The sequence below is a fragment of the Musa acuminata genome, chromosome BXJ3-8, assembly GCF_036884655.1.
Source record: "Musa acuminata AAA Group cultivar baxijiao chromosome BXJ3-8, Cavendish_Baxijiao_AAA, whole genome shotgun sequence".
In the NCBI taxonomy this organism is placed as follows: domain Eukaryota; kingdom Viridiplantae; phylum Streptophyta; class Magnoliopsida; order Zingiberales; family Musaceae; genus Musa; species Musa acuminata.
Genome location: NC_088356.1, coordinates 8,524,793 through 8,550,743, shown reverse-complemented (window position 1 = coordinate 8,550,743; position 25,951 = coordinate 8,524,793). Strand labels below are relative to the sequence as shown.

The window sequence follows — 25,951 nt, the reverse complement described above, 5'->3', positions numbered from 1 at the left end:
AACACAAAATCTAAGCCTCAAAATATAGCGAAAGCAGATGAAGACAAATATGATTACTATATTATCTCAATAACATCCAGCACAGTAAATAGACTGTAAAAGCAGTTACCTGCTCGTTGATCCCTAAATGTCAAACTTCAAATAAATGTTCATGCAATCACAGCAGCAAACAAGAGCCTGAAAAAAGAGAGAGTGAGCCGCTTGTCGTGCCGCAGATTTAATTGTAAGGTGTGTCCCCCCATGGGTTCTCCACAAAGTGACAATTACCAAATTACAAACAAATGAATTCACAAAAATGACATCACCCGAGAGCTAAGTTGACACGGACCATTTACAAGTGGGTTGGGCGTCCTTGTGAGAGCGAAGCAAAATCTGGACCCCATCACTGACAAATCAAATCCCCAGCCAGCTAGAACTGTATGCTGTCTTGAGTTGTGGCCAAGTAACCGATCACTTCTGTGGCTCTTTCTATTAGATCTTCTTAAGCGAGGTTAGTCAACAAACAAAGTACGAGGAAGATCTCAGCCAGAAATATCTTTATATCTGCACAACAAATTGTCCCAGAATTTCTCCGGACTAATCAGGTTTCCTCTATTTCTTCATTCCTCCTATATTCTTCTTCTCCTTCTTCTTCTACTTCTTCTTGGCAATACAATGCATTTAACTCTTGTTGCAACTGAGATAGAAAGGCAACTGCTCAGTTATAGTGAACCACACAATAACCAATATATATATATATATATATATATATATACACACACACACACTTAAAGAGGAATGAAATTTGAGCATCAACAGTTTCACAAAGTTGATGTGAATTCAACAGGAACAGCGTAAAAATGAAATTAAATGGAACAGATTCCAGTCAGCTGTCTTTTCTTTCTGCAGGCATTAATAACAGGAAAAATTAGACTGCAACCCCAATTATTATAAATCTGCTAAACTTGAGAAGAGAATAAACAAATATCTTTTCTTTCCCTAAATATCCATAATGTAGTGTTTAGTATGCAAAAAAAGGAACTCGTACCTACTTGCACTCAACTTTAAATTAAGGATCTAGTTTTTGACAATATGCCTAGTGCTGATAAAACACTGGCATGATACTGCACAGGAATCAACTGGCTGGCATAAGACAAAAATATACAGAAGGATGCCTTGGCGCATGATTACCATGATGCAAACCACATCCTTCAAGTCAACATCTTGCCGGCACCACACCACAACTGTCATGGTCCAAATTGTTCAAGTCCCAAACCTAACCGATGTTTCTTTCTATGCTTATATGATATCTGCTTCAATACACCAGTTTTTTTTTTATTGCTCAACATCAAATGTTAACCATTGATACAAGGAATGGAAAAATATTGATCCACTTTGTAAATCCCCTTAACAATTAATCCAGACTAGTAAAGAAATCAACTTTAGAAAATCTCTTCAACCACTTCATAGGTAGTAAATTGGATCCAAGAATCTTGCCAATGAGAATGAGGAAAGAAGTCAATTTTATTTTTGTTTCTACAGATTGCACACAGCGGCTTGCTTAGAGAATAGGTCTCCTTTCATATTTATTTGGGTATCTATCATGACAACAATCCTAGAAACCACGACAAAATGTTGACACAGATATCAACTTATCATGTGGAGATTATGGGTGAATTGATTATTCATCTTATTGTGAGACTGTATGTTCCAGGTTTTTTATGTTTGACTTTCAAGTATACTGTTCGTATGTAATAAAGACACCCAACTCTAAAACTGTGTTGTGACCCATATTATCAACTTTAACCAGTACTATCAGTAAAAGTTTTCTAGATTCACTAATCTTGATATTTTGGTCAAAATCAGACAGATGGTTCTTTTTGCAATATACTAAAGAAACGAGGAAGTTCTAATATGTGATGTAATGTTATTAAAATCTAAAAGCTCTATTTTAAGAAGTCTACTTTAAATGGCTTGCTTGGCAGAAGGATTAAAGAAAATACTGCACAATTTTCATTATAGATTTTTCCTCTCCAATTCCAAGTGCCTAACCAGAACATAGGTTCTCATATTACTGTTCCTGTGCGTTCAATTATCTACTTGCTAGAATGAAACAGATAAAAAATAGAATAGCAAAAGTTTCCATTTAACATAATCATATTCCAGAATCAGATACTTTTATGCCCCTTTACGAAACTGATGAACTAAATTAGCCAAGATGTATTTGATGCACTGGGCAGAAGCAAAATATTTCAAGGCACTATAACCAAATTACACAATATCTGCAAATTGGCATGGTCAGCTCACTGGAGAGAACTATAAACAGCAGTACTTACCTGAAAATGAATCAGTTTTGCTGCAGTCAGCTCATCAGCTAGACCAATCATCCTGCAGCAAAAAGAGAATTTTCAACTGAGAGTTTGATCCCTATACTACAATTAAAGAAAAAAGAGTACATAGGCACATATGTAATCGGATTTGGAATATGCAATTAGGCCTTTCATTATACACACACACACACAAGTCCTAGTGGTATATTTTTGATGGTATAGCAATATAATGTAAGATTATATAGCATGTAATAGTTTATGAAAAGGGAGTGTCAGTCATCAAGTATGTATTAGCTTGAATTCATCCTGTGTTGCACATAAATGAATCAGTCAGCTGTCAAGGAAATGATTATGATAAACCAACTTTTGCTTGTTACCAGCCAAGTCTAACTTAAAACATCATAATAGCTGGTGCAATTTAGAAATATGTATTCTGGTTCATTATGATAAGAGTCAACAAAAAAAAAAAGTTGACCCCTATCTGCCATCTTATTGCTTGTAATAAAACTTGTAATAAGACAAATTTTGAATATGTAAAAACATGGGCAAACCACGAGTTTGGCTGAACAATGGCCACTGCAACTGTTGGAATTGACAAAATGTTAATTCAAATTTAAAAAGCAACTTAAAATAATCAAACATATAATTGATAAAGGTCAGTGAAAAAAATCAGGAAAGAGACCAACAAAATTCATTTCAATGAATTTAATTTCGAATAATACCGCTCGTACTGGGCGATACGTACCAATCCACCAGTAGACTGGTACGCAGACCACCCGCCAACCTGGCTACGGCCTGGTTGTGGTGAGAGAAGAAGAAGCATCGAGAGAGAAGAGGGAGAAGGCGCTCGAAGAAGAGGGAGAATCGGGAGAACCTCGATGCTTTCCGATACGACGCCACCCTCCCTCAACGATCCTTAGACAAAAGGTAATGGAGAGGTGGCGACTCGGCTTCTATGGCGTCTGCGGCTTTCGATGCCTTTGTCGTATGCCGCGGATGAGGAGAAGTCTTCTCCTCGTTTGACGCGACGAGGAGAAGAAAAGGAGGCAACGTATGCCTCCTTTATATATATATATATATATATATATATATATACGTGTACCAAGTGGTACACCCTAGCATACCGCTCGGTACGCCTATACCGTACCATACCGAGCAAAGCTTGAAACTCCGGTACGATATGAAATTACGAACCTTGATTCATTTCATATGTATCATAGATGTCCATATTTGACACCTCTTGGATGTGAGGATAGCAGTTGATCACTATGCAGATAGAGAAGGGATTGAACATAATAATCCAAATGATTTTGACATTCTTTGACACAACATACAACCTCTGCAATGTGAGGACTTGAAATCTCAGAATAGAGATGTTTGCTTCTACAAGATGTAGTGGGAAAGAAAATCAATCATGCAAAACGAAAAACAAACAAAAACAATCATGCTAACTGTACCTGGCTTGTAGCTCTAAGATTTTACTTAGCAGTAGTCGCTCTCTTTCAGTGTATGCAGCATCCAACTGTTAGAAAGACAAATATAAATGAACATTAAAGACTTTTTTCCAGCCATTGCTACTTCAATCACTCAAAGCTGAAAAAAAGAAAAATGTTATGATGATTTCTTTGTTCATATTTCATCATGTTATAAGTAGTCAGACAGAACAGTGTGCACAAGCACATCTTCAGATTTAGGTCTTGCAAGTGTAATGAACCATAGGGCCTTCCAGTGCTATCTTAAGGATCATATTAGCTAACCCAAATACAGGTTATGTTTATAGATTAAAGGACAGACAGATATATGTAGGCAAAACAAAAGCCTGTGCATATGGCAGCATATAGACTAGCCTTAACACAGATAACATGCACACACAAAGAAAATAAAAAATGAAATATCAAGCAAGAAAATGATTTCATAAATACATCACCAAAAGAATCGCTAAACTAAAGAAATTAGACTTCCCCATGCATGGAGAAAAACCACTTGCTTAGGTGGGGCAGTGATCTAGTGATCAACATCAACACAAGCAGCTAGGTAACAGGGGAACATCTAAACAGCACGTATAATCTGACATTTAATCAAACAAGTGAATTGGTTTTGACGAATGCATGAATAATCATCATCTACAATACAAGTTGCCATTTAGTCAAAAAAGTTAATTAGTTTTGTCCCGTGATACATGAATTAACCAACAATGATACAATCAAATGTAGATTTCTAAAAATTTCTAAAGCAATTTGATTGTTGGGCACCTGCCTAATGCCTAAACTATGTGTGGCACCTTAGCTACCCATTTACTACCTACATTTTCTGCCTACATGTGTGCAGAAAACTTCTCTTTCATATTTGATTGTAGTTCACATATCCCCAAGAATTTGAGAGAACCCACACGGAAAAAATTCTCACACAATTATTAAAAGATGATGCTAATGCTACATTGATTGGGAAAACCTCCTTTACTGAACATTTCAAGATGCAAATGATACATAGCAGTCCATTTTGCACAACTTCTGCAATTTACCATGAGGACATAAATGCTGCACTATTAATATATTTTTCAAAGACTTCGATTGTGATATTGAAAAACAAAAAAATAGAACTTCAGAGATATTACAATTATAGCCATCTTTTCCAATTATAACAATTATAGCCATATTTTTCTCCATTGCTTGTTTTCATTGAAAAATGGTATTACAATTAAGGATTTAAAGCTTAATCTGATACCACATCAGATAACTGGTCAGATAGGCAGGATTCTGGTACACTGAGTACCAACTCATACTGTCCAATACTATCAGAAAAATATATGATGCAATATCGATCCTTCATTAACATTGTTCCCATCTGCGACCCAACTATAGCCCCATCGCTGCCTCCATTTACATGGCAGGTGTGTGAGACAAGTAAGCATACATGGATATGAAAAGTACCTTAAACTCATCATAACTTGGACAAAATGGGTCTACAATATTGTCTAAGCTAACCACAACACCAAGTAATAACAAGATTTTGACGAGAATAATTAGAGAGAACAATTTTACTAACTTAAAATACTAGTAAACTCATGTTAGTGCTTATTTTAACTCCAACAATCATACGATCAGGAAAGGTTATCATAGTTAAGACGAGACAAATCCACATATACTTTTCAGATTTGAGAAACACAATTCTTTGGACTAACGATACAAAAGCATTTGCTCCATGTACCTGGAATTGCAAAGCCAGTAGAAAAATTACCTGCAGATGGAATTGAGGATAAAATGGAAAGGTACACTTACCAACTTCTCATTCTTCAAATTTTGAGTTTGGGAAGGCATTCCACTTGGGAACACTGCAAAAAAAATCCATGAATCTTTGGAACACAGATATCAGTGGAAAAAATTTGAACTCACCATCAACTATCTCGTTTTGTTGCAAACTATTCAACAGACTCATAAGAAGATCCTGATAATTAAAATACCATGTTTAGGTACATCAGAATTATCAGAAACTCAAAACAGTTTGTTACATTCTACTGCAAATATGCATGAATTTGGCAGGTAAAGAAGGCAAAAGAGAAAACAGTATCACTATACTCGTTGAAAAGATGTTTGTTGGAAAAGATTCTGAAGGTGGGGCATGACAATGGAAGCAGGTACTGAACTGTTGCCAAATTCCTTTGGATTACTGTTGCTAATTTCCTTTGGATGTTGACCAGGTGGCTGCAAAGTTAGAATCGTGTGACTAAGATCTATAATGTCTAAAAAAAATTTAATAGATAGACAAATATTATAGGAAACCAACTGAGCAATATTATTTTCATAACAAAATGTTGTGATAATTGTATCAGGAATTATATGTTTGATCCGTGTATGATATGGAATTTTCATTTGAAAATGTTTATTCCCACACACTAGTGGACAATGGGTTATTTTAGAAACCTATGAAAAATGAATATAATGGAAAACAACACAGTTTGGTTTTCATTATTAAAAACAACACGAGAATAGGTAGGTTTAAGAAGATTTGCTATATACATATTTGTAACAAAAATATGGTGTCATTAGTGATTAGACAATAATTAGTTGTAATATTGATAGAAAAAAATAAAATTAGAGAAGACCATATAAGACAATATGAACATATCCAACAGAAACCTATAGATACCATGGGTAAACAAGATGAGTAGATTAGAGTTAGTGGTGTGAGAGGCCAGAAATATTATGAGGGATCTATTTGTTCTTAGTTCAACCAAAGATATTGCTCTACAAAGATCTCAAAGATGCAAAAACATCAATGTAATTGACCAAAGCTAGTTAAAACATTATAACTTTTTGTTACAGTGGCACCAAGGGTTTAATCTCGGTTCGGTCTCAAAACCTATCAGACTGGTATAATACTAATATACCAAGCAGTATAAGGATCTATACTGCTGAATATCATTGAATAAAACAGAACAAATGGTGTTGAACCTGTTTTCAGTTATATGTTTCAAGACTAGTACTTGGTCGGATAAATAAACCGATTGATACTAAATCGTAAGATCAAGATTATTGTGCACATATATTATAACTCTCGTCTCTAGATGTTTTTCTATTATGAGAACTTAAGAACAATTTGCCTATCACTGGAACTACCTATCTTATTGTGTAGCTTCTCTAAATTTTCAACTTTTAAAACAGAAGACCAATATGAGATTGAACCAGTGATTTAAAAAGTGCTAGGCGCCAAAAGGCGCCAAGGTCCAAAAAAGCCCAAGATGCTAGGCGCTCGCCTAACTAAAGCGAGAGGCTAAAATATAAAAATATATAATATAATTAATAAATATAATTATTTAAATAAAAATATGATATTAAATTAAGAAAATCTTACAAAATCACAATATCACATTAACAAAAAGTCTCAAAATTCAAAATAATAACAATAATTTCAAATAAATAAAAGTTAACAGTATTAAAATCAAAATAATATATTATTAATCTAATAAATAAAAATATCGTTACCGGTATACATAGTTAGCAGTATACTATTAATATACATTTAATAGTATATTATCGAAGTGAGAAGAGTGTGAGTAAGAGGAAGATCGAGGCTGCTGATTGTGAGCAGCGGTAGCGGTAGTAGCGAGTAGCGGCAACGACGAGTGACAACAGTGGCAATGGCAGTGGTAGCAACGAGCAGCGACAGCGGCAACGATGATAATGGCAGCGATAATGGTAGCAACGAGCAATAGGAGCGGGAGCGGCGACAGTGGCAGTGACAAGCGGCGACAGTGGCAGCGACAGCGGCGAGCAGGGTTGGGGTTGGGAAGTCGCGAGAGGAAGGCTGATATCGGTGCTTTAGTTGGTTCAATTAAACCAACTAAAGCACCGGTTGAACCAATTAAAGCACCGGAGATCGAACCAAACCAAAAACGCTGGTTCGGTCGCTTGGTTTAACCCGGGCGCTCGCTCGAAGTGCTCGACACCTAGGCTCGGGCAACGCCTCTTTGAAGCATGCCGCTTGGAAATGAAGCGAGGCGCTCGAGCCTCGCCTCGCCTCACCCGAGCGCCTATTTCAATCACTGGATTGAACAGAGAACAAAAAAAATTTCTGTTTAAGGGAGATTTTTCTCCCATTAACAGTTTCAAGTTGGTTGTTGACGCCTCTATTTATTGTGTACAAACCTTTCAATTCTCAAGCCCATTGTCATCAGGATTTCTTATTCAGATGCAGGATCTAGATCCAGAAGAGGGCTACACTACCACTTTGGTGTAGATGTAGCACAAAAATAATTAAAAGAAGAAAAGAAGAGAGTTTCGAGGAACATGAAAAGAAAAAGAAATCACACAGAAAAATGATTAATCAGTTCAGGACTGTCATAATATAAACTCTACCATTGAAACCAAATTTAGATACAACGAACTGGCTTCTAACATGATCAGGTACCTAATATAATATACCTCCCTGTAAAAAATCTAGAATCAATCATTATCAAGTAGGAAAATTAATTTCAGCAAGTATGTACTAATTTTACAACTAGAAAGGGTGCCTTTTGTATGTAATATTTTAAAAACCTTAAAACTTTACTTTATTCAAATAAGAAGCATTAGTTAAGAAGCAAAATCTAAGAGGTTATGTAACATCTATTCCACCTAACAAAAGAAAAGGAAAAACTAATATCCAATCTCAATTATAAACAAAATGAGAATAAAAATAGAATAAAATAAAATAAAATGACCATGACATCAGATCTGGTTAAACTCACATCCAAAGAGCGATTCATGTCATAGGTACTAGCAAGAATTGCATGTGCTGGCCCATTCAATGCTATCTATGCCTTCATGTGGTCAAGTTTTAGGCCTGTGCTGGCAAGCATGAGAGGCATGCTGATTATCAAAAAAGGGGTTCCCCGTTGGATGTGCCCGCATTCCATGGAACAACATTCCTTGGGCACTATCAATAAGCTAAAATGATTTTATGATATAGCTTGAGACGATTGATAGAGTATCATGTCCATGTCCAACCCGAGATTTAGAGTGACATGGTATACTAGGTGTATCATGGTTCGTATTACTGGTCTATACCGGTGTACCGACTAGTTGTTGATACGATATGTATCGAGTTTGTACCAAACGTACAGACACATGATACACTGGGGTGTACCGATGTATCACCCATAACGATTCTCTATCAGACCGGTATATACCGCCTATACCGAGCAGTACACTTTGGTATGTCAAACCTTGGGTTGCAACCAAGTTATAATATGCCAATGTACAGTTGATATGACTAAATTTCAACATTAACTAATTTTTTTTGTAAAGCATACTGACCAATATTGGTACCATATATATGCAGCTAGTATGAAAGACCTCCAGTGTAAGGAACCTTTATGCCCATAAAAATGCATTAAGCCAGGTGCCTGCCTGTAGACTAGATAGGAACCACCTGGACGGCAAAGGACCTCTTTTTCTCATAGGCAATTACTTCATGGTTACAAGTAGTACCTACTATCTGGAGATAAATGACCATTTTAACTAGTTCCCAGTGTATGCTATAATTTATTCTGACTACCATAATGGACATTTACATAGAGAAAAATATGGTAACTAAAATTAAATATAAAACAATTCTGCATGCGTTTAAATAAAAAAAAATCTTAGTTGCTTTGCACTTTGCTTCATATGCACTTGACTAATGTGTTTGCTGACACTTCTACATCGTGTTATTGGAAGTTTATCAATCATTGAAACATAAATCAACATAGAAAGTTTATATAGAACTCAAACATTAACCTTTTTTGTATCAAACGTATTCAGCATTAAGATCTTTAATGTTGAACTATACGATGTTCTTCAATAAACATAGAGACAATAATGTTTGATTTCGTGATACTGTCGTCTGTTTATGGATTCCACACAGGCTTAAGGGTGTATTGACTAAAACCCTGTACTCACTTTGACAACCGTGATAAAAGAAATCTCAAAAATGCTGATAAAGAGTTTAAAAACAATGTTCAACAATTGTAAAATTTAATCTTAATATCAATATCGAGCAGTGAGATACACCAAGGACAACATTGTAACTGTTGATGGTTAAATATCTCTTGTACAACATTCTACATAGGAACAGCTATCCTTCTATTATATGTCGATTCATGCTCTCCTATCATATAAAATGTACCTAAGAATTTATGAGAATACTACTGCAGAGAATACACAGCATCGCCAAGCAATTGGCAACCAGTAGAGGACACATGCCATGAGAAAATAATAAGAAAAGGAATGGAAAAGCTTATAATAAGATGAATCAGCATACTGCTGGTTTTGGTTGAACTAAACAATCACCAACACTGGCAGATTTTCTCATGGAAGAAGATCCCTGGAAAAGAAAATTCAATGTCATGTAAAGGTGAAATGTGGGTATCTGCAATGATAAAGTCATTCATGGAATATGAATCTTGAATTGAAATGTACCTGGGATGACCTTCTTGAAATGTTAGATAGTGGTAAGTCCTAAAATTATATTATCTTTTAGTATAAGTATAACCAAACTAGTTAGAATGACTAATTCCGCAGGAGCTTACTTTTACAAGATCCACATTTTCCGACGTAACTGAAAACCGGCCTTTTATTTGAACCACATTAGGCTTAATCTTGTCCTCCAATAAGTCTCCACAACCTGTAAAAGTGAAAACAAAGAAAAGAGTAATGTTCTAATTTGAAAAGATCATTATATGCAGCATGGCTAAAATGACATCACTAGGGATCAGCTTTTGAATATATTGCCACCAGTCCAATTAAGAGCACATAACAAACCCAGATCATATGTGAGACACGTAGAATCGAATATTAAACAATAAATATTATATACCTGCTGAAGACCGCATGGGAGCAGATAAGCTGTTAGCTGAGGCACGGTTTGGGAGCATCAGTGGGCCACTAAAGTTTGTGATTTTGCGTGCATCACGTTTATATTTCTCAGTTCCTTGCTGATTGTCACTTTCAGTCCTAGCAAAACAGAAGCAGAACTGATACATAAAAAATTATGTGCAAAGATTTAGAATTAGTGAACTCAGATCTTTGTGCCAATAGTAATGTCACATGACATCGACATGACAACCATAACCATGAGTACGCTGCATTTAGGAAGACTGTTATCTATATCTTAAGAAAGATGTCAACACATGCTATCTCCCTGTGTTTTGTGATGATAATATATCATAATTGCGGCACAATTTTTTTGTAAACTTAACTGAGATGAAAACTAAGAGTGCCGAATTTGAAACAAACCGCTGCGTTATGAAAAACTAATAATCCTAATATTATAATCACTGTATCTGTTCCAGATTGAGAATGATGCACTACATGAGAGATGAGCTCTTCTTTTTCACAATATAACAAGGTCATTCTAGCAACATAGATAATATAAACACTCAACTAGAAGGGAAGAAAATGCAAAACAGCAGGACGTACAATGTGGAAGGTGCATCTAATTCATCTGTGACCATGCAGTATTCTTTAAATGAAAATACATATTTCATTAGTAACATAGAATATTTTCAAAAAGCTTGCATAGTGGAGCGACAATGTTGAAAAAATAATTATTACAGAACTAGACGATTAAAGATTAAGCTGAGGCAAAAGGAATAAAATCTTTTTTCAAAGCACTCCAGAATAAGGAAAGGATGATCTGTCTTCTAAGTACAACTATAAAGGGTAAAACAATTTGAGATTAGAGGTGGCCAAAGCAGGATATGTCTAAACACAGGGATTTATGAGAAGCAGGAAAGGGCAGAATGGTCCAAGAATTATTGGAGAACATAACTCCTAATATAGCTAGATGGAGAAAAGATTCATTATACTAAAGATTCTTGACACGATAATTTTAGTTATGAGTACATGCTGATTGGAAAGGGCCTTCGACACATCCAATGTTTCCTTAGAAGGCATTTTGTCAGTCTATACCCAGGTCTTCAATTTCGAATAATACTGCCTAGTATGAACAGTACGTACCGGTCCATCAGCAGACTGGTACACGGACCGCCCGTTATCGACAGTATATATATATATATATATATATATATATATATATATATATATATATATAAAAGACGATGCAACGTCGCCTTTTATAAAAATATTTATATATAAATATATATATATAATCATTATATATATATTTATATATTTATATATATATATATACCGACCGGTATAATACAGTATCGTACCGTACCGAACGAATGTCGAAACTCTGGTACGGTACGATATTTCAATCCTTGGTCTATACCATAACAGCACCTATACTATGTCAATCCATGCATTATTTATTACTAAAAAGACCATCAAGTTCAGTCATATGATTATAAGCAATTCAAGTTCCCATGGTGAAAATTTAATTGAACAATATTTTTGTAGAATATACATCAAGCAGGCTCTTTGAACCAATAACACTAGAATTTCTGCATTAACAGGAAAAATATATTTGCTAGCGGAAATAGAGAATGACACAAAGTAAAAAAATCTCATCATTAATTTTAATGCACATTTTCATAAGTATGATGCTTCAACCTAACTAATTCCCAACATCTAATTGTACGACAGCCACATGCTCGTGCATCACGATGCAACATATTAGAATACTGTTATATTGTTTAGTCCAATGGTTACTCACACTGACCTGGTATGGTCTACCTATGTCCTTGGTTTCCAATTATAAAAAAAAAACAATTATTATGAGTTGTGACAACAGCAAGAATATAACTCTTTTATTTAACAGCAGTAAACAAAAATGCAAGATGTTCTAGCAAAACATCTAGTCATATAGCATAATCTACAAGATCATTTCAAAAGAACTATGTCGATCATGGATTATACTGCTATGTGTGATGAAAATTTAGCAATATTAATAGCTATACCTTTCTGAGGTGAGCCCTCTTTCTGACAATGAGATGGCAGACACACCAGAAGGTAAAAGTGGACCACTATAAGTTTGTTGTTTCTTTCCAACTTCAACTTTCCCTTGGTTGCACACTGAATCATGCTTTGATGTTTGTGGTGCTAAATTGTTTTCTAATCTGTGATTGTCATGTCCATCAAACCTTTCTTGATTACTGGTATCCACTAACTCTGTTTGCAATACTTCATCTCTTGATGAACACTTTGCCTCTGAGAATTCTGTTCCATGAGTACAATCTCTATAAAAGAAAAAAAAAATGTAAAGAGCCACTAAATGCCAGGGGATAAACTATTTGCAAAACATTACTCTTTCCAAAAACTATAAGATTTATGATCACTTCCATCCAATTTCTTTCCAACTGTTCTAAGCTATCTGACATCAGCAACTAACAACCAACACTATGGTAGACAATTTCGAGATTGACAAGCAAGAAAAGAGAGTGAAACAGGAAATAAATATGGATATATATTTGTAACTCAGATTTTCAACTCGTTAAAAAATTAAATAAATGCATTATGAGGTGAACTTCAAATATTTAAATTGCATTAGATTGAAGAATCTAATGAAACTAGTTTCAACATGTTGGTCAACCTTGAGGTTGACCAAAGTGAACTTATCATCCTCAACACATTTTGCGATAACTTGGCATCTGATATGCAGCACCTCTGACTCACTCTCCCAAATCTTTTTCCCTGAGAAGGCAAGATAAAGAAATAAATAGGAAGATTCACCTATGCTAGCTAGGTTGAGGCGAGCAATGGACTGCATGAAGGGGTTCAACCACAGGACCCAGCAGAACAATGGGGGCCCTGACACTGAGTTGCTGACCAATCATCCATGTGAGAGAAGATGGTAGTTGCCTCACAAGAAGCTTCTAGCCTTTGGGTAATGAGAATTCGGCCACTCTGTGAGTGCCTTTATGCTGGTTTGTGCAAATATTCCTAGTGTGTCTAAAATAACAAATAACGAGATTTCAGTTTGACACTGTGATTTAAAAAGGCGCTCCGGCGCTCGCCTAGGCGCTCGGGCGAGGCGAGGCGAGGCCCGAGCGCCTCACTTCATTTCCAGGCGACGCGCTTCAAAGAGGCGCTGGCGCCTAGGCGCGATCTAGGTGACCAAACCAGCAGTTTAGGTCTGGTTCGATCTCTGATGCTTTAGTTGGTTCAATCGAACCAACTAAAGCACCGATATCAGCGCGACTTCCCCAACCCTAACCCTACTCGCCGTTCACGCTGCTCGCTGCCGTTGTCGTCGCTCGCTACTGCCGCTGCCACTGTTGCCGCTCACCGCTCTCGCTGCCGCTGCTCGCTTTTACCGTTGCCGCTGCCACTGTCGTCGCTTGTCGCTCCCACTCCCGCTGCTCGCTGCTACCGCTGCCACTGCCACTGTTGTCGCTCGTCGTTGCTGCTACCGCTGCCACTCCCACTTTTCTCAGCACCCTCGGTCTTCCCTTACACTCTTCTCTTCTCTTTCGCTTCTCCTCTTTCGAAATCGAAAGTATACTGTTAACAGTATACAGCATAACACTATTATTTTGATTTTAATACTATTAATTTTAATATTATTAATTTTTAGCGCCTCACTTCGCTCGGGCGAGCGCCTAGCGCCTCGGGCGTTTTTGGACCGTGGCGCCTTTTGGCGCCTAACGCTTTTTAAATCACTAGTTTGACATAAAAATATAAATGACTTCTTAACTAGTGAATAAAAAAGGGTGAAAACCACTTAATGATTTTGCATGAATAACTAGAGTAACGCCTTAAAGCATAGTTTCATATTTTGCATACTGCTTTTGAATTAGTCAATTTATATTCCACAAAGATAATGATTTTTTTTTCTCTTTTCAATATTCTGTATTCTATAAGCCCAATCTTGATAAAAATATGAGTTGGAGAGGACTTAATGATCAATGTCTTTGACATGTGGACCTACATGTAAGATAAAGGGGTGGGTAGACCCAGGACATGAATTCATAACCTACTATGATAACATCACAGTAGGTCCACTTCTCCTAGGAGTTTGAGAAAGCAAAAAATGGCCCAACATATAGATACATTTAGAACCCTCTCCCTCTCTCTCTCACACACACACATACGTGCATACATGATTTGTCCATTGGGTCGCCCTCCATTGGCCCATCTAGTACCCAAGATTAAACCACAAGGTTTTAAATCTGGATCCAATACCAGTTTGGATAATCTACAAAACCAGTATCGTAAAGATGGACCAGGCAATATATTGACTCATATCATTCAGTACAGCTGAAAAAAATATTGAAAATTTTAATTGAGTGGTACCGGACCATATTGTTCGATACCGGTTCTTACTAGGACAGTAAAAACTGGTAATTGAAACCATAGTTTAGAGAGCTATTTACTAATATAGTTTCTCTTCTTATCAAAGAAACTTACTGTAACAGAGTAGGAGAATAATCCTTCAGGACAACTCTTTGTTGATCAAATATCATTTTTTTACTTTAAGGGCATGGAATATCAAATTAATAAATTGAAACAACAAAAAGTAATTTTACTTGATAAGTATATACGTTTGTAGTTAAAAAGACAGAACTGCTCCTATGGAATGTACAGTACCAGCATAAGCATGGTACCAGTATGGTTCACCACTGTCATGTGAAGCTGTGTGACACACCAGCCAACCTTAGTTGACAGGAGTGTGGATGGCATGACATATTGCATGCTTCTGTAGCATTATGCAAAATATTTGCAATGGATGTACAAAAATGATAAAGATTACAATGAAAGAAAGAACGTCCAGTAAGTTCATTATAATGCAACTCACCTAGGAATGGTTTTGTTGTTAAACATTGACTTTTCAGAATTCGATCTCGATGTGGATGGATCCTGAATATACAAAGATTCTTCCAAGTTATTTTTCCATAGGAACAAATGAAAATGCATGTAATTCACACATTTCGATTAGAAGACAAAAATTATAAGATGCTACTATAACTAGGCAATGGGAGGTAGGGCAACCTTGCTGACAACAAAAGCTCTCATAGTTTCTTCATCTTCCTTCATTTCAGAAATGTCATCATCATCTTGAATCTGTGATTTTAAGACGAAATACAGGGCAAAAAGAGAGTATAAGATAAAATTTTGATGATCTATCAGCAAAAATAAAAAGAAGAGATTTCCTTATCACAAACAAGAAAAAAAAAGGAACTAAAAGTACCAATGATGCTTGAGCCTTTAAGTCCTCGATGTCAAAGTTCCATGCACTAACACCTCTTTGATACTCACTCTGTAGGAAGAGCCATAGGATAAAGCAAAAATGTGTCAAACTTCAATAAATGCCTAAATCAGCACATATATGCCTTTTTTTTATTAAAAAATCATCATTATGCCATTTCAAAAGGTAACTTCTGCACGCATCCATCTTTGGGTGTCCCATGATACATCCTATAAGAAGTGGTTTACTTCAGAAGACGTAGTACTTCAATTGCCCAAGTTGCTACAGATTATTCAGAAATAAGTAATATGGACTTCAGGCAAAACAAAGGTTTTTTTTATTTATTTTGCGTGGTTCAGTATGGTTCAATGGGTATTTACCAGTCTAACCACCAGGACATTGCCCACTTATATTCGGGTGGTCCAATCCAGTTTGCTGCATATACAATACTTTTTTTTTCTTTTAACCCTGATGCTAGGGCTCACACGTGATTCCTCGTGAGTTTGCTCTCCATACCATCGCCACCTATAAGTCTGCTGCTGCTGCAGCCTGTGTGCCCACCACTAACTTCAGTACATCTCCTCTCCCTTCTCGCTTTTCCAGGTACCTTCGTATGATTCGGTGTATATACATTGGAATGGACCGGACCATGGCAAATCAAACATTATTTTGTATTCTTTATTATAAAAAGACAACATGATGTGATGACCATTTATTTTATTTTGTTTTCAGCTGTTGATCACTCCTAATTTGAAGTTTTGGATTAAATGAGATATTATGTAGACTGTTGATTTTGGTGAATCTAGGTGAGACTTCTCTTATAAATTTTCTAACAATGGATTGCTTTATAGGTCAACAATTAAGGTGTTTGATATAGTACAACTATGTATGATTCGCCTTACCGGTCTGTACCGATGTATCGACCAGTTGTCAACACGATACGTACCGAGTCGTATTGAGCATAACGACACACGGTACATGAGAGCGCACCAATGTACTGCCTATACTGGTCCCCTATCGGATTGGTATGTACCGCCCGTACCTAGCAGTACACTGCGGTATGGTGAACCTTGCAACTAGGTGCTAAAACCGATTACATACAAATGTAATTGACCAATTTGTTTTATTCTTGAAAAGTTTAAGTGCAGTCTCAAAGCAACAAAAGGTTGTTGGACTACTTTTCATGTATTTCGACTGATATAATACTACTTATATGTAGACCAAATTTTAGGTGCAATATTTTCTATATAAAGGAATTTTCTTCTGATTTTCATCACCGTCATTCAGGCAATATTTCAAAAGTGAAAATAACTATATATTTCAAAGATATAATGGCAGGATTTCTTTATGTTATTTAGAACCTTGATAAAGGACTAAATATGTAAAGCCTATCTTTCCTCATCTAATGAATTTGAAAGGATATCAAACATCTTAAAGATACCAGAGATAGCTCTAAGAATCTTAAATTTGGTCAATGTTTTAATATAAAGTCCTGATGGAATCAAACAAGACCCCAGTATAGTCCTTAAAAAAAGAAATTAGAGGCAGGTTAAAAATTATATAATATCAATGAAAAGAATGATTCCAAATTTCCAATAATACCTGGACCATGGTGGAAAGACCCAAATGGTTTAATATATTTGGCTATAGTGAACTATATTGCCCCTAAATAGCATGGTTAAGTCTATAAGTATTAGTTCATACAGGCTAGAGGGATTAGCTCAACCAAACCTAATAGGACTATTAATGGCTTGATTAAATCAAGCTTAAATAAATTAGTCTTTATATGTATAATAAAAGGTCCGATCAAATTTATGAGGCCTCTATCTCCCTGATTTCTAGTTATATTTGAACATTTCAAAAATCGAATTCATGTGATTTCTTGGGAGGAATCCAATGGTATAGGTTATTATTGGTAAATGTATGGAGTAAGATAAAGTTAATGATTTTTTAAAAAAATTCAAATGTTATGTATAAATTTTGCATGATTCAATCTAAACTTAAAAATGAAATCTCACTTTCATATCTTAGTCGATATCACTCAGATAAATAGCCGATTTTGGATCCCTCAATGAGATGCACAGAATGACATCAAGGTTGGATGATTCTTATCCCATCATCTCTAACTCTCCATCTGCATACTTGTGCATGTTTATATATGCAGGAAAACATACTAATATGTATAGATATAATACTTTTGCATACTTATCATCTTGAAAAAAAAACAAGAATTGTGCATATTAGAGATACCATTAAGATAAAAAGGCCTATTATCCAATTACTATATTCTTAATGAGTTCTAATAATTATGGAAATAATTCGATACTGCAACTCAAAAATAGAAGAGAAATGTAATTCAACAAAGAACTTGGTAGGAAGAAGTCAAATTTTCAACTTCAACAGCAGCAAACTTGTACTGTCAAAAGTACCACCAACCTGTGATATTGCTTCTTGTTCAGATGATGGCATTTTCTTGAGAGCTAGTTGTGCAGCATCCTTAAGCTGGAAAATTTTCATGTTTTGACAGCCTCACGTCATCAAGAAGGGGCAAAAGGAGTAACAAAATTAAAAAAAGATAACATTGAGGGCTAACCTGGAGTGTTTTCACACGATCCCAAAGTGGTGGAAGATCAGATAAAATGCTTTTCAGTGATATCTCAGGAGGCTTTGCATGCTTGAAAAATGAATGTTTCAACAATTTTTCCGCCGTCGGTCTCTTTGTTTGATCTTTAACCAAGCACATTGCAATCATTTCTTTAAAAGACTGAGTACAACTGAATATCGTTGTTAGAAGGCTTACCAATATAAGTTGCAATAATATTTTGGATCAAAATTCATGAAATCTACATATTGTCAAGCATCCATAAGCAAAAGGGACCATTATACCTTCGAAAACTTTTTATCACGATCATAATCAAGTCCAGGAGGTGCATTTTGGAGAGTCATCAAGAGAACCTACAGTAAATTGGTAAATATTATCAAACTGAGTCTTGCTTGAACAAATTTAAAATGGGGATGCTTAAAAGTTCAAATAGTTGCACATATAATTAACATCAAACATGGATATGTTGTGCTTTTAGTTATCAAAGATGTCTACCATGTTCAGCCTGGATCTTGCCCGTTATCAAGCTGGAACCAGACTGACCGTGAACCAGTTAAGTGGGATCCAGTGCTGAATTTTTCAACCACTGTAAAATTTTGGCCCGGATAGGTTTTCATTCTAAGTTTGTCCAACTTTTATTTGGTTCTTTTTCCAGCAGAACACTGTGATAAAATTAACTGTGCCAACATACCATCTGGTAAATAGAAAGAATCAGCACTAAATCTCTGAGCCAGGGATTAAAGATCCCATATAGCAAGCATGATATGTAGATGGAAGACACAAGAAAACCTCATAAAAAGAAAAAGGTATACAAGACTCATTTATGTCATCAAAAATAAAATAACTGATATTTATATAGACTTATCATAGTTACAAACTACTGAACAGACATAGAGGCACTTGTAAAAATCATTCAGACCGCTCAAGGATGAAAGTTTTATGTTTATGTACCATATATAGAGAGGTCATGCAAAATCCATAAAAATAAATTAACTGAACTTATTAGAAAACCATACTGCCAGTATTCCATGGCTCTATGCTACTTCTCATAACACAATAAAATATAACAAAATAAGCATATAGCCAGACTTCACCAGAAACAAATCAGACCTTCATTGGAGGATATTTTGAAAATGGAGCATGACCATGTGCCAATTCCAGTGCAGTTATTCCAAACGACCAGATGTCAGCTCTGCAGGCAGAAAAATGTATCAGTGATCAAGATCTGAAAAGCACAAAAATGACAATTTTATTAGCTATATCTAATTTATTTTTCATGCAACCCATTAGTGTAAGCAAGACCAACACCATCATCAAAAATTCATACAGCAACAAGCTAACTTAGTTATAGCTTGGTATGTTATATGAACATAGACCTCAGAATGGATTTCGACACACATCCAAATATCCAAAACTGCGACAAGAGGTAATTATACAAAAGGATAACGACCAACAAAATCTTGATAATTTCGTTGTACACGGAGGAGGATTCTGAAAAATATTGAACACTATAACATACTAGAAAAAATGATTGCATTTTAATTTTTGATTATTTGATCAAACCAACTGTTTTGTTTATAAAAGGTCAAAACCCTATGAATCGGTTCAAATCATTTGGAACGGTTAGACACCAAAATTTGTGAATAAATATGGTATTTATACATGCATATAGATCATACAAGCATGTATCGTCATTATATACTGCACATGGTTGCAAGCACGTATAGTCATTATATATTACATATGGGAACTTTTGCCCTTTGTAATTGTTAATATAGCACATCCCCCCTAATGAAACTATGAAAGATAAAGCACTTCGTCAATTTCTCTTAGTTCAGGAACTATCTTAAACAAACAATCAAATAGTGATTTTTTGTTCTTAATCTTCAACGTCTACAAACTGTGTTATATTGCATAATTACTAAAAGACTTAAAAGTTCACACCCATTCCAGCCACTGATTCAAGGACCCTAGTATAACAAGCATTTGAGATCCACAATTAATGAAGCCATGTTATTTCTTACGAAACAGGTATAATTATGGAAGAATTTTTTTCTAAATAAAATTACCTATTTTACCCATTTGATTCATGGACAATTGAAACAAAGTATGTCTGCTCAGTTGCAATATCTCTAACTTTACCAGTGCTAGGGTCAGCAGAAAGTAATTGGCAGCTTAGGCTAAGCAATCAACAAGGAGATGTGTGACATATAGCCATTTGAAATAAGAATCCTTGAACTGCAGCAGCAATTATTCGAAAATTCATCTCTTGGATTTGGGCAAAAAATGTGTTGGATTCTCCTATTCACATTTCTGGCTCCCCTTAGTTTTCTTAACTTCGGAAATTGAGGCATTCAATGTGTGTCCAATGCATCCGACACATACTCCATCTTGAGGGTACATTTACATGGAACTATTACAAGACTTATTAGTGCAGGAGACACTTTAGAACACAAAACTAACTAGTACTTGGATTTCTGAGAAGAAAGATTATAATTGACAAGGTTTGATGTACCGAAGTGTACCGCTCGGTATGGATAGTACATATTGGTCCAATAGATGATCGGTCTGGGTGATACATCGGTACACTGTGTCGGTACACTCAGGACAGCTCGGTATGTACCATACCGACAACTGGTCAGTACATCGAAACGAACCGATAATGCGCACCATAATAATTGATAACCAGACTATCAATTAATTGTAGTTTAAAAGCCACAATCTTACATATATCACAACTTCACAAGTATCATATATGCGTTTCTAGCAAAAAGCAAGTCCTTCTTAAAGTAAAATGAATAAGATAATTAAGGATGGATGACAAATGACATCGGATGAAGTGTACACGTCGTCCTTCTAGAAAATTATGATGTATAAAATGGCTGCATAGCAGAAGGTCAACTATTGGAAAATGGTCCATGAACATGGTTTGCTTCCTCTTGCACATGAATAGTATGATGAAACCTAAGGGTGCACATGAAAGAAAACAGCCTAAGACAAAACCCAAGGCAACAAATGGGAAGATATTAAATGGAAATGCTTACATGATAGAGAGTTGAACCCAAAAACTCAATGTACCATGCTAATAAAGAAGACAGATATATCAAGAAATGGCCCAGGAACATGGGTAACAGCTAACTAGCTGCCGTTTTGTCTTTGGAAACCAATCCACTCTACTGAATGATAATTACATGAAACTACTTAATTTTCATCCAGTATAGAGAGTAAATATAGATCCAACCTAGTTAAGTATTATATGGGCTTTACAGTCATCTATAGAGGAAAATACTCCAAATCAAACAGAAAAATTGAAGCTTTCAAAAGAAAGGGAAGAGTAAAATTGACAAACAGAAGTTATCACAGAAATGTACAGTAGTGAAGTTTGCTTTCATTACAAGAAAAACTTGTGTTCTTTTTTTCTGGATTACCATGGTAACCCATGATGAAGAACTTGATAAAAATCCATCTCCTCGATCTAAGATAGATTAGATGAGTTTCCACAAAAAAAATTGCACGAAGGACAGCCAAGTGAGGCTTCAACAAACCAGGGCTTGGGGTGGGTCAATGTGCATAAGCTATTTCCCTAGATGCTTTCTTGACACTCACACCTCAAAGGAGCAACTAATTGTGGCACGAAAGGAAGCCCTCAAGAAAATGCACTAAGAAGTAACAAATGTAATTTAGCTATTCATATTCATTCAAGAAATCCTGGAGCCATGCTTCCTGGAAGTAAAAGTTTCTGTTTCAATAAATCATGGTAAAAAATATAAGATAACCATAAAAGTGTTTTTTTGACAACAATTACAGGTTGAATGAGGGGAAAAATCTTGAAGTTTAGAGCGTTCAGAAGAAAAAGGAACATCATAATGATTTTGTTTCGGAATGAATATTAACAAAAAACGGAAGTGGTTGCTTGGTTATATCATGCCATCAACGCATTAATAAAGCATTAGACTGTCAAATTGTTATAAAGAAGCATTATGTTCACACTAAGAAAATTATTGTAGCTACAATTCACAAAACAACATTGGATAATCTCTAAATATTTTAACTTAAGAAGTAAAATGAAATAACCAATGAGGTATGCTTTTCACTAACCATACCTAGTAGACTGCTAGTCTCACTAGCTTTCTGATTACTTTACTCTATAAACATGTCTCTAGGTCTGCAGTGCTGATGTTTGTAAATATAAATAAATATGTTCTCCTCAATATGCTTCCTTATGTTGCCACTTGATTTGAAGTAATCTAACAAGAATCATTAAACTGCCTAGAAAGCTAATGAGTGCGTACAGCTTATTCAACATGCTTGTGCATCAAAAATGAAGGAATATCTGACAATCTATAGATATGTTTCTTGTCTCAAAACTTGATGCAATATATTAATAACTTTAAGTTGAAGATAGTACTTACTTAAAATCATAACCACTTCCTGGTTGTAACACCTCAGGAGCCATCCTACACAGAAAAAACTAATTAACAGCTTGTCTAGTTTCTATATTAATAACATAGAAACAATTTACCAAAATTTAATCCAAGGAAACGGGTACTTAAATTGTAAATGATACAAAAAAAAAAGGTATCTCACCAGCATGGTGTCCCTACAAAAGTATTTCTTGCACGTTGCCTGTCACCTTTGTCAAACATGCATGCTGAAACACCAAAGTCTCCAAGCTTCACCACACCAGATTTATCAAGGAGGATATTCCCAGCCTGGAGCGAGAAACTTTTTTGAGCAATGAAAATTGGTGGTGTAAAATTGACTAATAAAGAAGAAATCCAACATAAAAACTAACCTTGATGTCACGATGTATATGCCCATGTCTATGAAGGTACTCTAAAGCTTTTAATGTTTCTTTAAGAATTGAACATATAACATGTTCTTCAAATCCATCTGGATATGAAAATTTCATCAGGTGCAAGCACGAGCCTTCAGCCATAAATGGCATGACCACCCAAAGGAATCGTTCAACAACGAATGAACAATAAGCGCTTATTACATTCGGGTGGTCTATCAAGCTCATTGTTTGGGCTTCCCGCCATATGTCATCCTATATAGAGCAACTTGGTCATCACAACTTAATGAAGAAAACACCGTATAAATGACATAAAGAACAAGCCCAAATCATTAGAGAAAATGTGCCTCCCTGATGTCAGTGACCATGTAGCTAACAAAAAGAAATGATAAATAGCTAATCTAGAATTTGCACCTTTGCAGGTCACACAAAAATATGTATGTTTTGATGATGATGATAAACAGATAATGAATATCGATTCATGTATTATAAATGCCATCTAAATTGATATGCACAACACAACTATCTGTTAGAGAGCCGATGTCCACTAGCTTGGATGATCAAAGCACTCGGGTCCCTTTTCAAGGGGTCATTGGTTCATCGCGTCTATTTGCCCCTGCCCTCGGTGGCAGACAACTACCCACAAGCAGGGAAGTGGCACTTTGCTGGTGATGACATAATTGATTAGTACAAGTTCTAGAATTATATGTACAACAAATAAACCTTTAAAATGAAACTAAGGGAGCGTTTCATATTATAAAAAAGAAGTTGATACTGATACTGATAGAAATGGAGATTGAGTTCTTTAGCTGCAACCAAAGCACTATCATACGTGAGACAAAACATGAAGGCAAAGTATTTACAAATTACAACAAGCAAGAGCCTTGCAGCTTTGCTGGAAGACCAATCACACTGGGAAAAGAATTAAAGGTCAAAGATGCAGATTACCAGGAGTGACTAAAAGGTTCAGAGCCATTCAGCAATCCTAAATCATGAACAAAAGAACAAACAGGTTCAATCAATTCAAGAACACAAGATAACTAAATACAACCACTGTCATCCAAATAAGGCATAAATATCCTTTCTGTCAGTCTACGAAGTGATGTTGGAACTTTTTATACAAGTTGATCCCTGCTATTGTGATTGAGGAAAACTGTTAAAAGTCCCATAGAGATCTCAGATTCCATAAAACCCACTTCCCAACTCCATATCCAGTCTGCTTTTCACAAACTCATACTGACAACAACATCAAGAACTAGCACCAGAGAAGAAGAGCAAACAACAAGATTCAATTCAAACACAGGAGGGGCACACCTTCCTAGTAACTGAAAACCAATCAACCAGAGAAAAAAAAAAAAGGATCAAGATCCAGAGGGCTAGGGATGAATAAAAACGTCTATAGCAAATAATCAATATTAAATCTTGAACAGAGAAAATACAGGTTAATCAATTCGCCAGTAGAAACTAACTAGATTAATCAATTCGCCAGGTTAATCAATTCGCCTTTCCAAATAGGCCGAAAAAATCCTTTCCAAGAGTCTACGAAGTGAAATCACAAATCTTAGAACAAGCCGATCCCAATCGCTTGCAAAAACAAATATTGATGATGAAACCCATTACGAAGTCCCAAAAAGATCTCAAATTCCACGAAACCCACTTCCCAACTCAGGAGCCGATCCGCTTTTCACAACACCACACCATCTAAAACCCACCCTCAATACGGAGAACTAGCGCCTGAGAAAAGCAAGAGACAAGATTCAAAACGGAGACGGGGGTAGTACCATCCTAGTTACTGGAAACCCAACACGCCAGAAATAATAAAGGTCAAGAACGCAGATTGTTTGAATGACGAAAACTTTAAGAGCCATTCACCAATACTAAATCTTGAACAAAACAACAGACAGGTTCAATCAATTCAAAACACGAGCTAACTAGCTTCAATCGCCTTCATCCAAACAGACCGTGTAAATCCTTTCCAACAGACCATGGAGTGAAGTCGATCCCAATCGCTTGCGATCTCGATGAGAAAAAACCCGTTACTGAGTCCCAAAAAGATCCACTTCCCAACTCCCGATCGAATCGTCTTTGGCAGTCCCACGATATCCAAACCCCACCGAGAACATCAAGAACCAGTACCAGAGAGCAGGAAGTAAAAAGATTCAATTCAGAGGCAAGATGAGCGGGCTCACGAGGTTACTGTTGCAGCGATCAAGATCCAGTCGCTTGACGGCGACGATCTCGTTGGCCGGGACGTAGATCGCCCGGTACACCGTGGCGCTGGCCCCGTGCCCGACCTCCTCCAGGAGCTTGTAGTCCGTCGGCGACGCCGAGTAGCTGCGCCTCACGCTCCCGTTCCTCCCCATTCCCCCTCTCCTCTCCCCCGATCGTCAGTCGCTCTCTCCCTCCCCGTTGACTACCGCCCCAATAAAAAGAGGAAACGGGGCCGCAAGGAAGGGGGAAGGCGGGGCGGCGTGCGGACGAGCGGTCGGATCGAGCGAGCGAGAGAAAGGGGAGCCGTGGGAAATACCCCGAGCTGAGGTGGCGGTGGACGGTGTGTCGTCCGTACGAGCCGCTGAACGGCGCTCCGAAGCCAAGCAACCGAAAAGAGGGCTTGCGAAGCTGGGAGAAGAGAGAGAG

The 25,951-nt window shown here is 36.4% G+C and overlaps 1 protein-coding gene across 2 annotated transcripts; it reads right to left on the bottom strand.

The window, feature by feature from the left end:
* Window positions 1-178: 178 nt before the first annotated feature.
* On the bottom strand, window positions 179-25,951 carry LOC135646130 (uncharacterized). 2 transcript variants are annotated; one of them, XM_065165316.1, is made up of 22 exons: window positions 25,504-25,951; window positions 23,315-23,569; window positions 23,107-23,231; window positions 22,932-22,976; window positions 19,630-19,711; window positions 18,804-18,872; window positions 18,511-18,681; window positions 18,354-18,419; window positions 15,921-15,989; window positions 15,722-15,793; window positions 15,528-15,589; window positions 12,691-12,969; window positions 10,644-10,780; window positions 10,357-10,451; window positions 10,247-10,285; window positions 10,089-10,151; window positions 5,885-6,010; window positions 5,702-5,753; window positions 5,588-5,640; window positions 3,767-3,831; window positions 2,316-2,367; window positions 179-676 (listed from the first exon to the last, which is right to left on the bottom strand). In XM_065165316.1, the coding sequence occupies exons 1-22, from the start codon at window positions 25,675-25,677 to the stop codon at window positions 581-583; spliced, it is 2,247 nt and encodes a 748-aa protein (XP_065021388.1). In that variant the 5' UTR covers window positions 25,678-25,951; the 3' UTR covers window positions 179-580. The 2 variants fall into 2 exon arrangements, with proteins under 2 accessions (XP_065021388.1, XP_065021389.1); XM_065165317.1 differs by lacking the exon at window positions 10,247-10,285 and having other exon boundaries at window positions 25,504-25,822.

Bases quoted from the DNA above. Each gene is read 5' to 3' on its own strand.
- LOC135646130 (XM_065165316.1), bottom strand. From the start codon at position 25,677: ATGGGGAGGAACGGGAGCGTGAGGCGCAGCTACTCGGCGTCGCCGACG. The intron at 18,873-19,629 runs GTCTGATTTGTT...AATTTACTGTAG, and splicing joins CAAAATATCCTCCAATGAAG to GTTCTCTTGATGACTCTCCA. The intron at 18,420-18,510 runs GTTAGCCCTCAA...AAAATTTTCCAG, and splicing joins ATCGTGTGAAAACACTCCAG to CTTAAGGATGCTGCACAACT.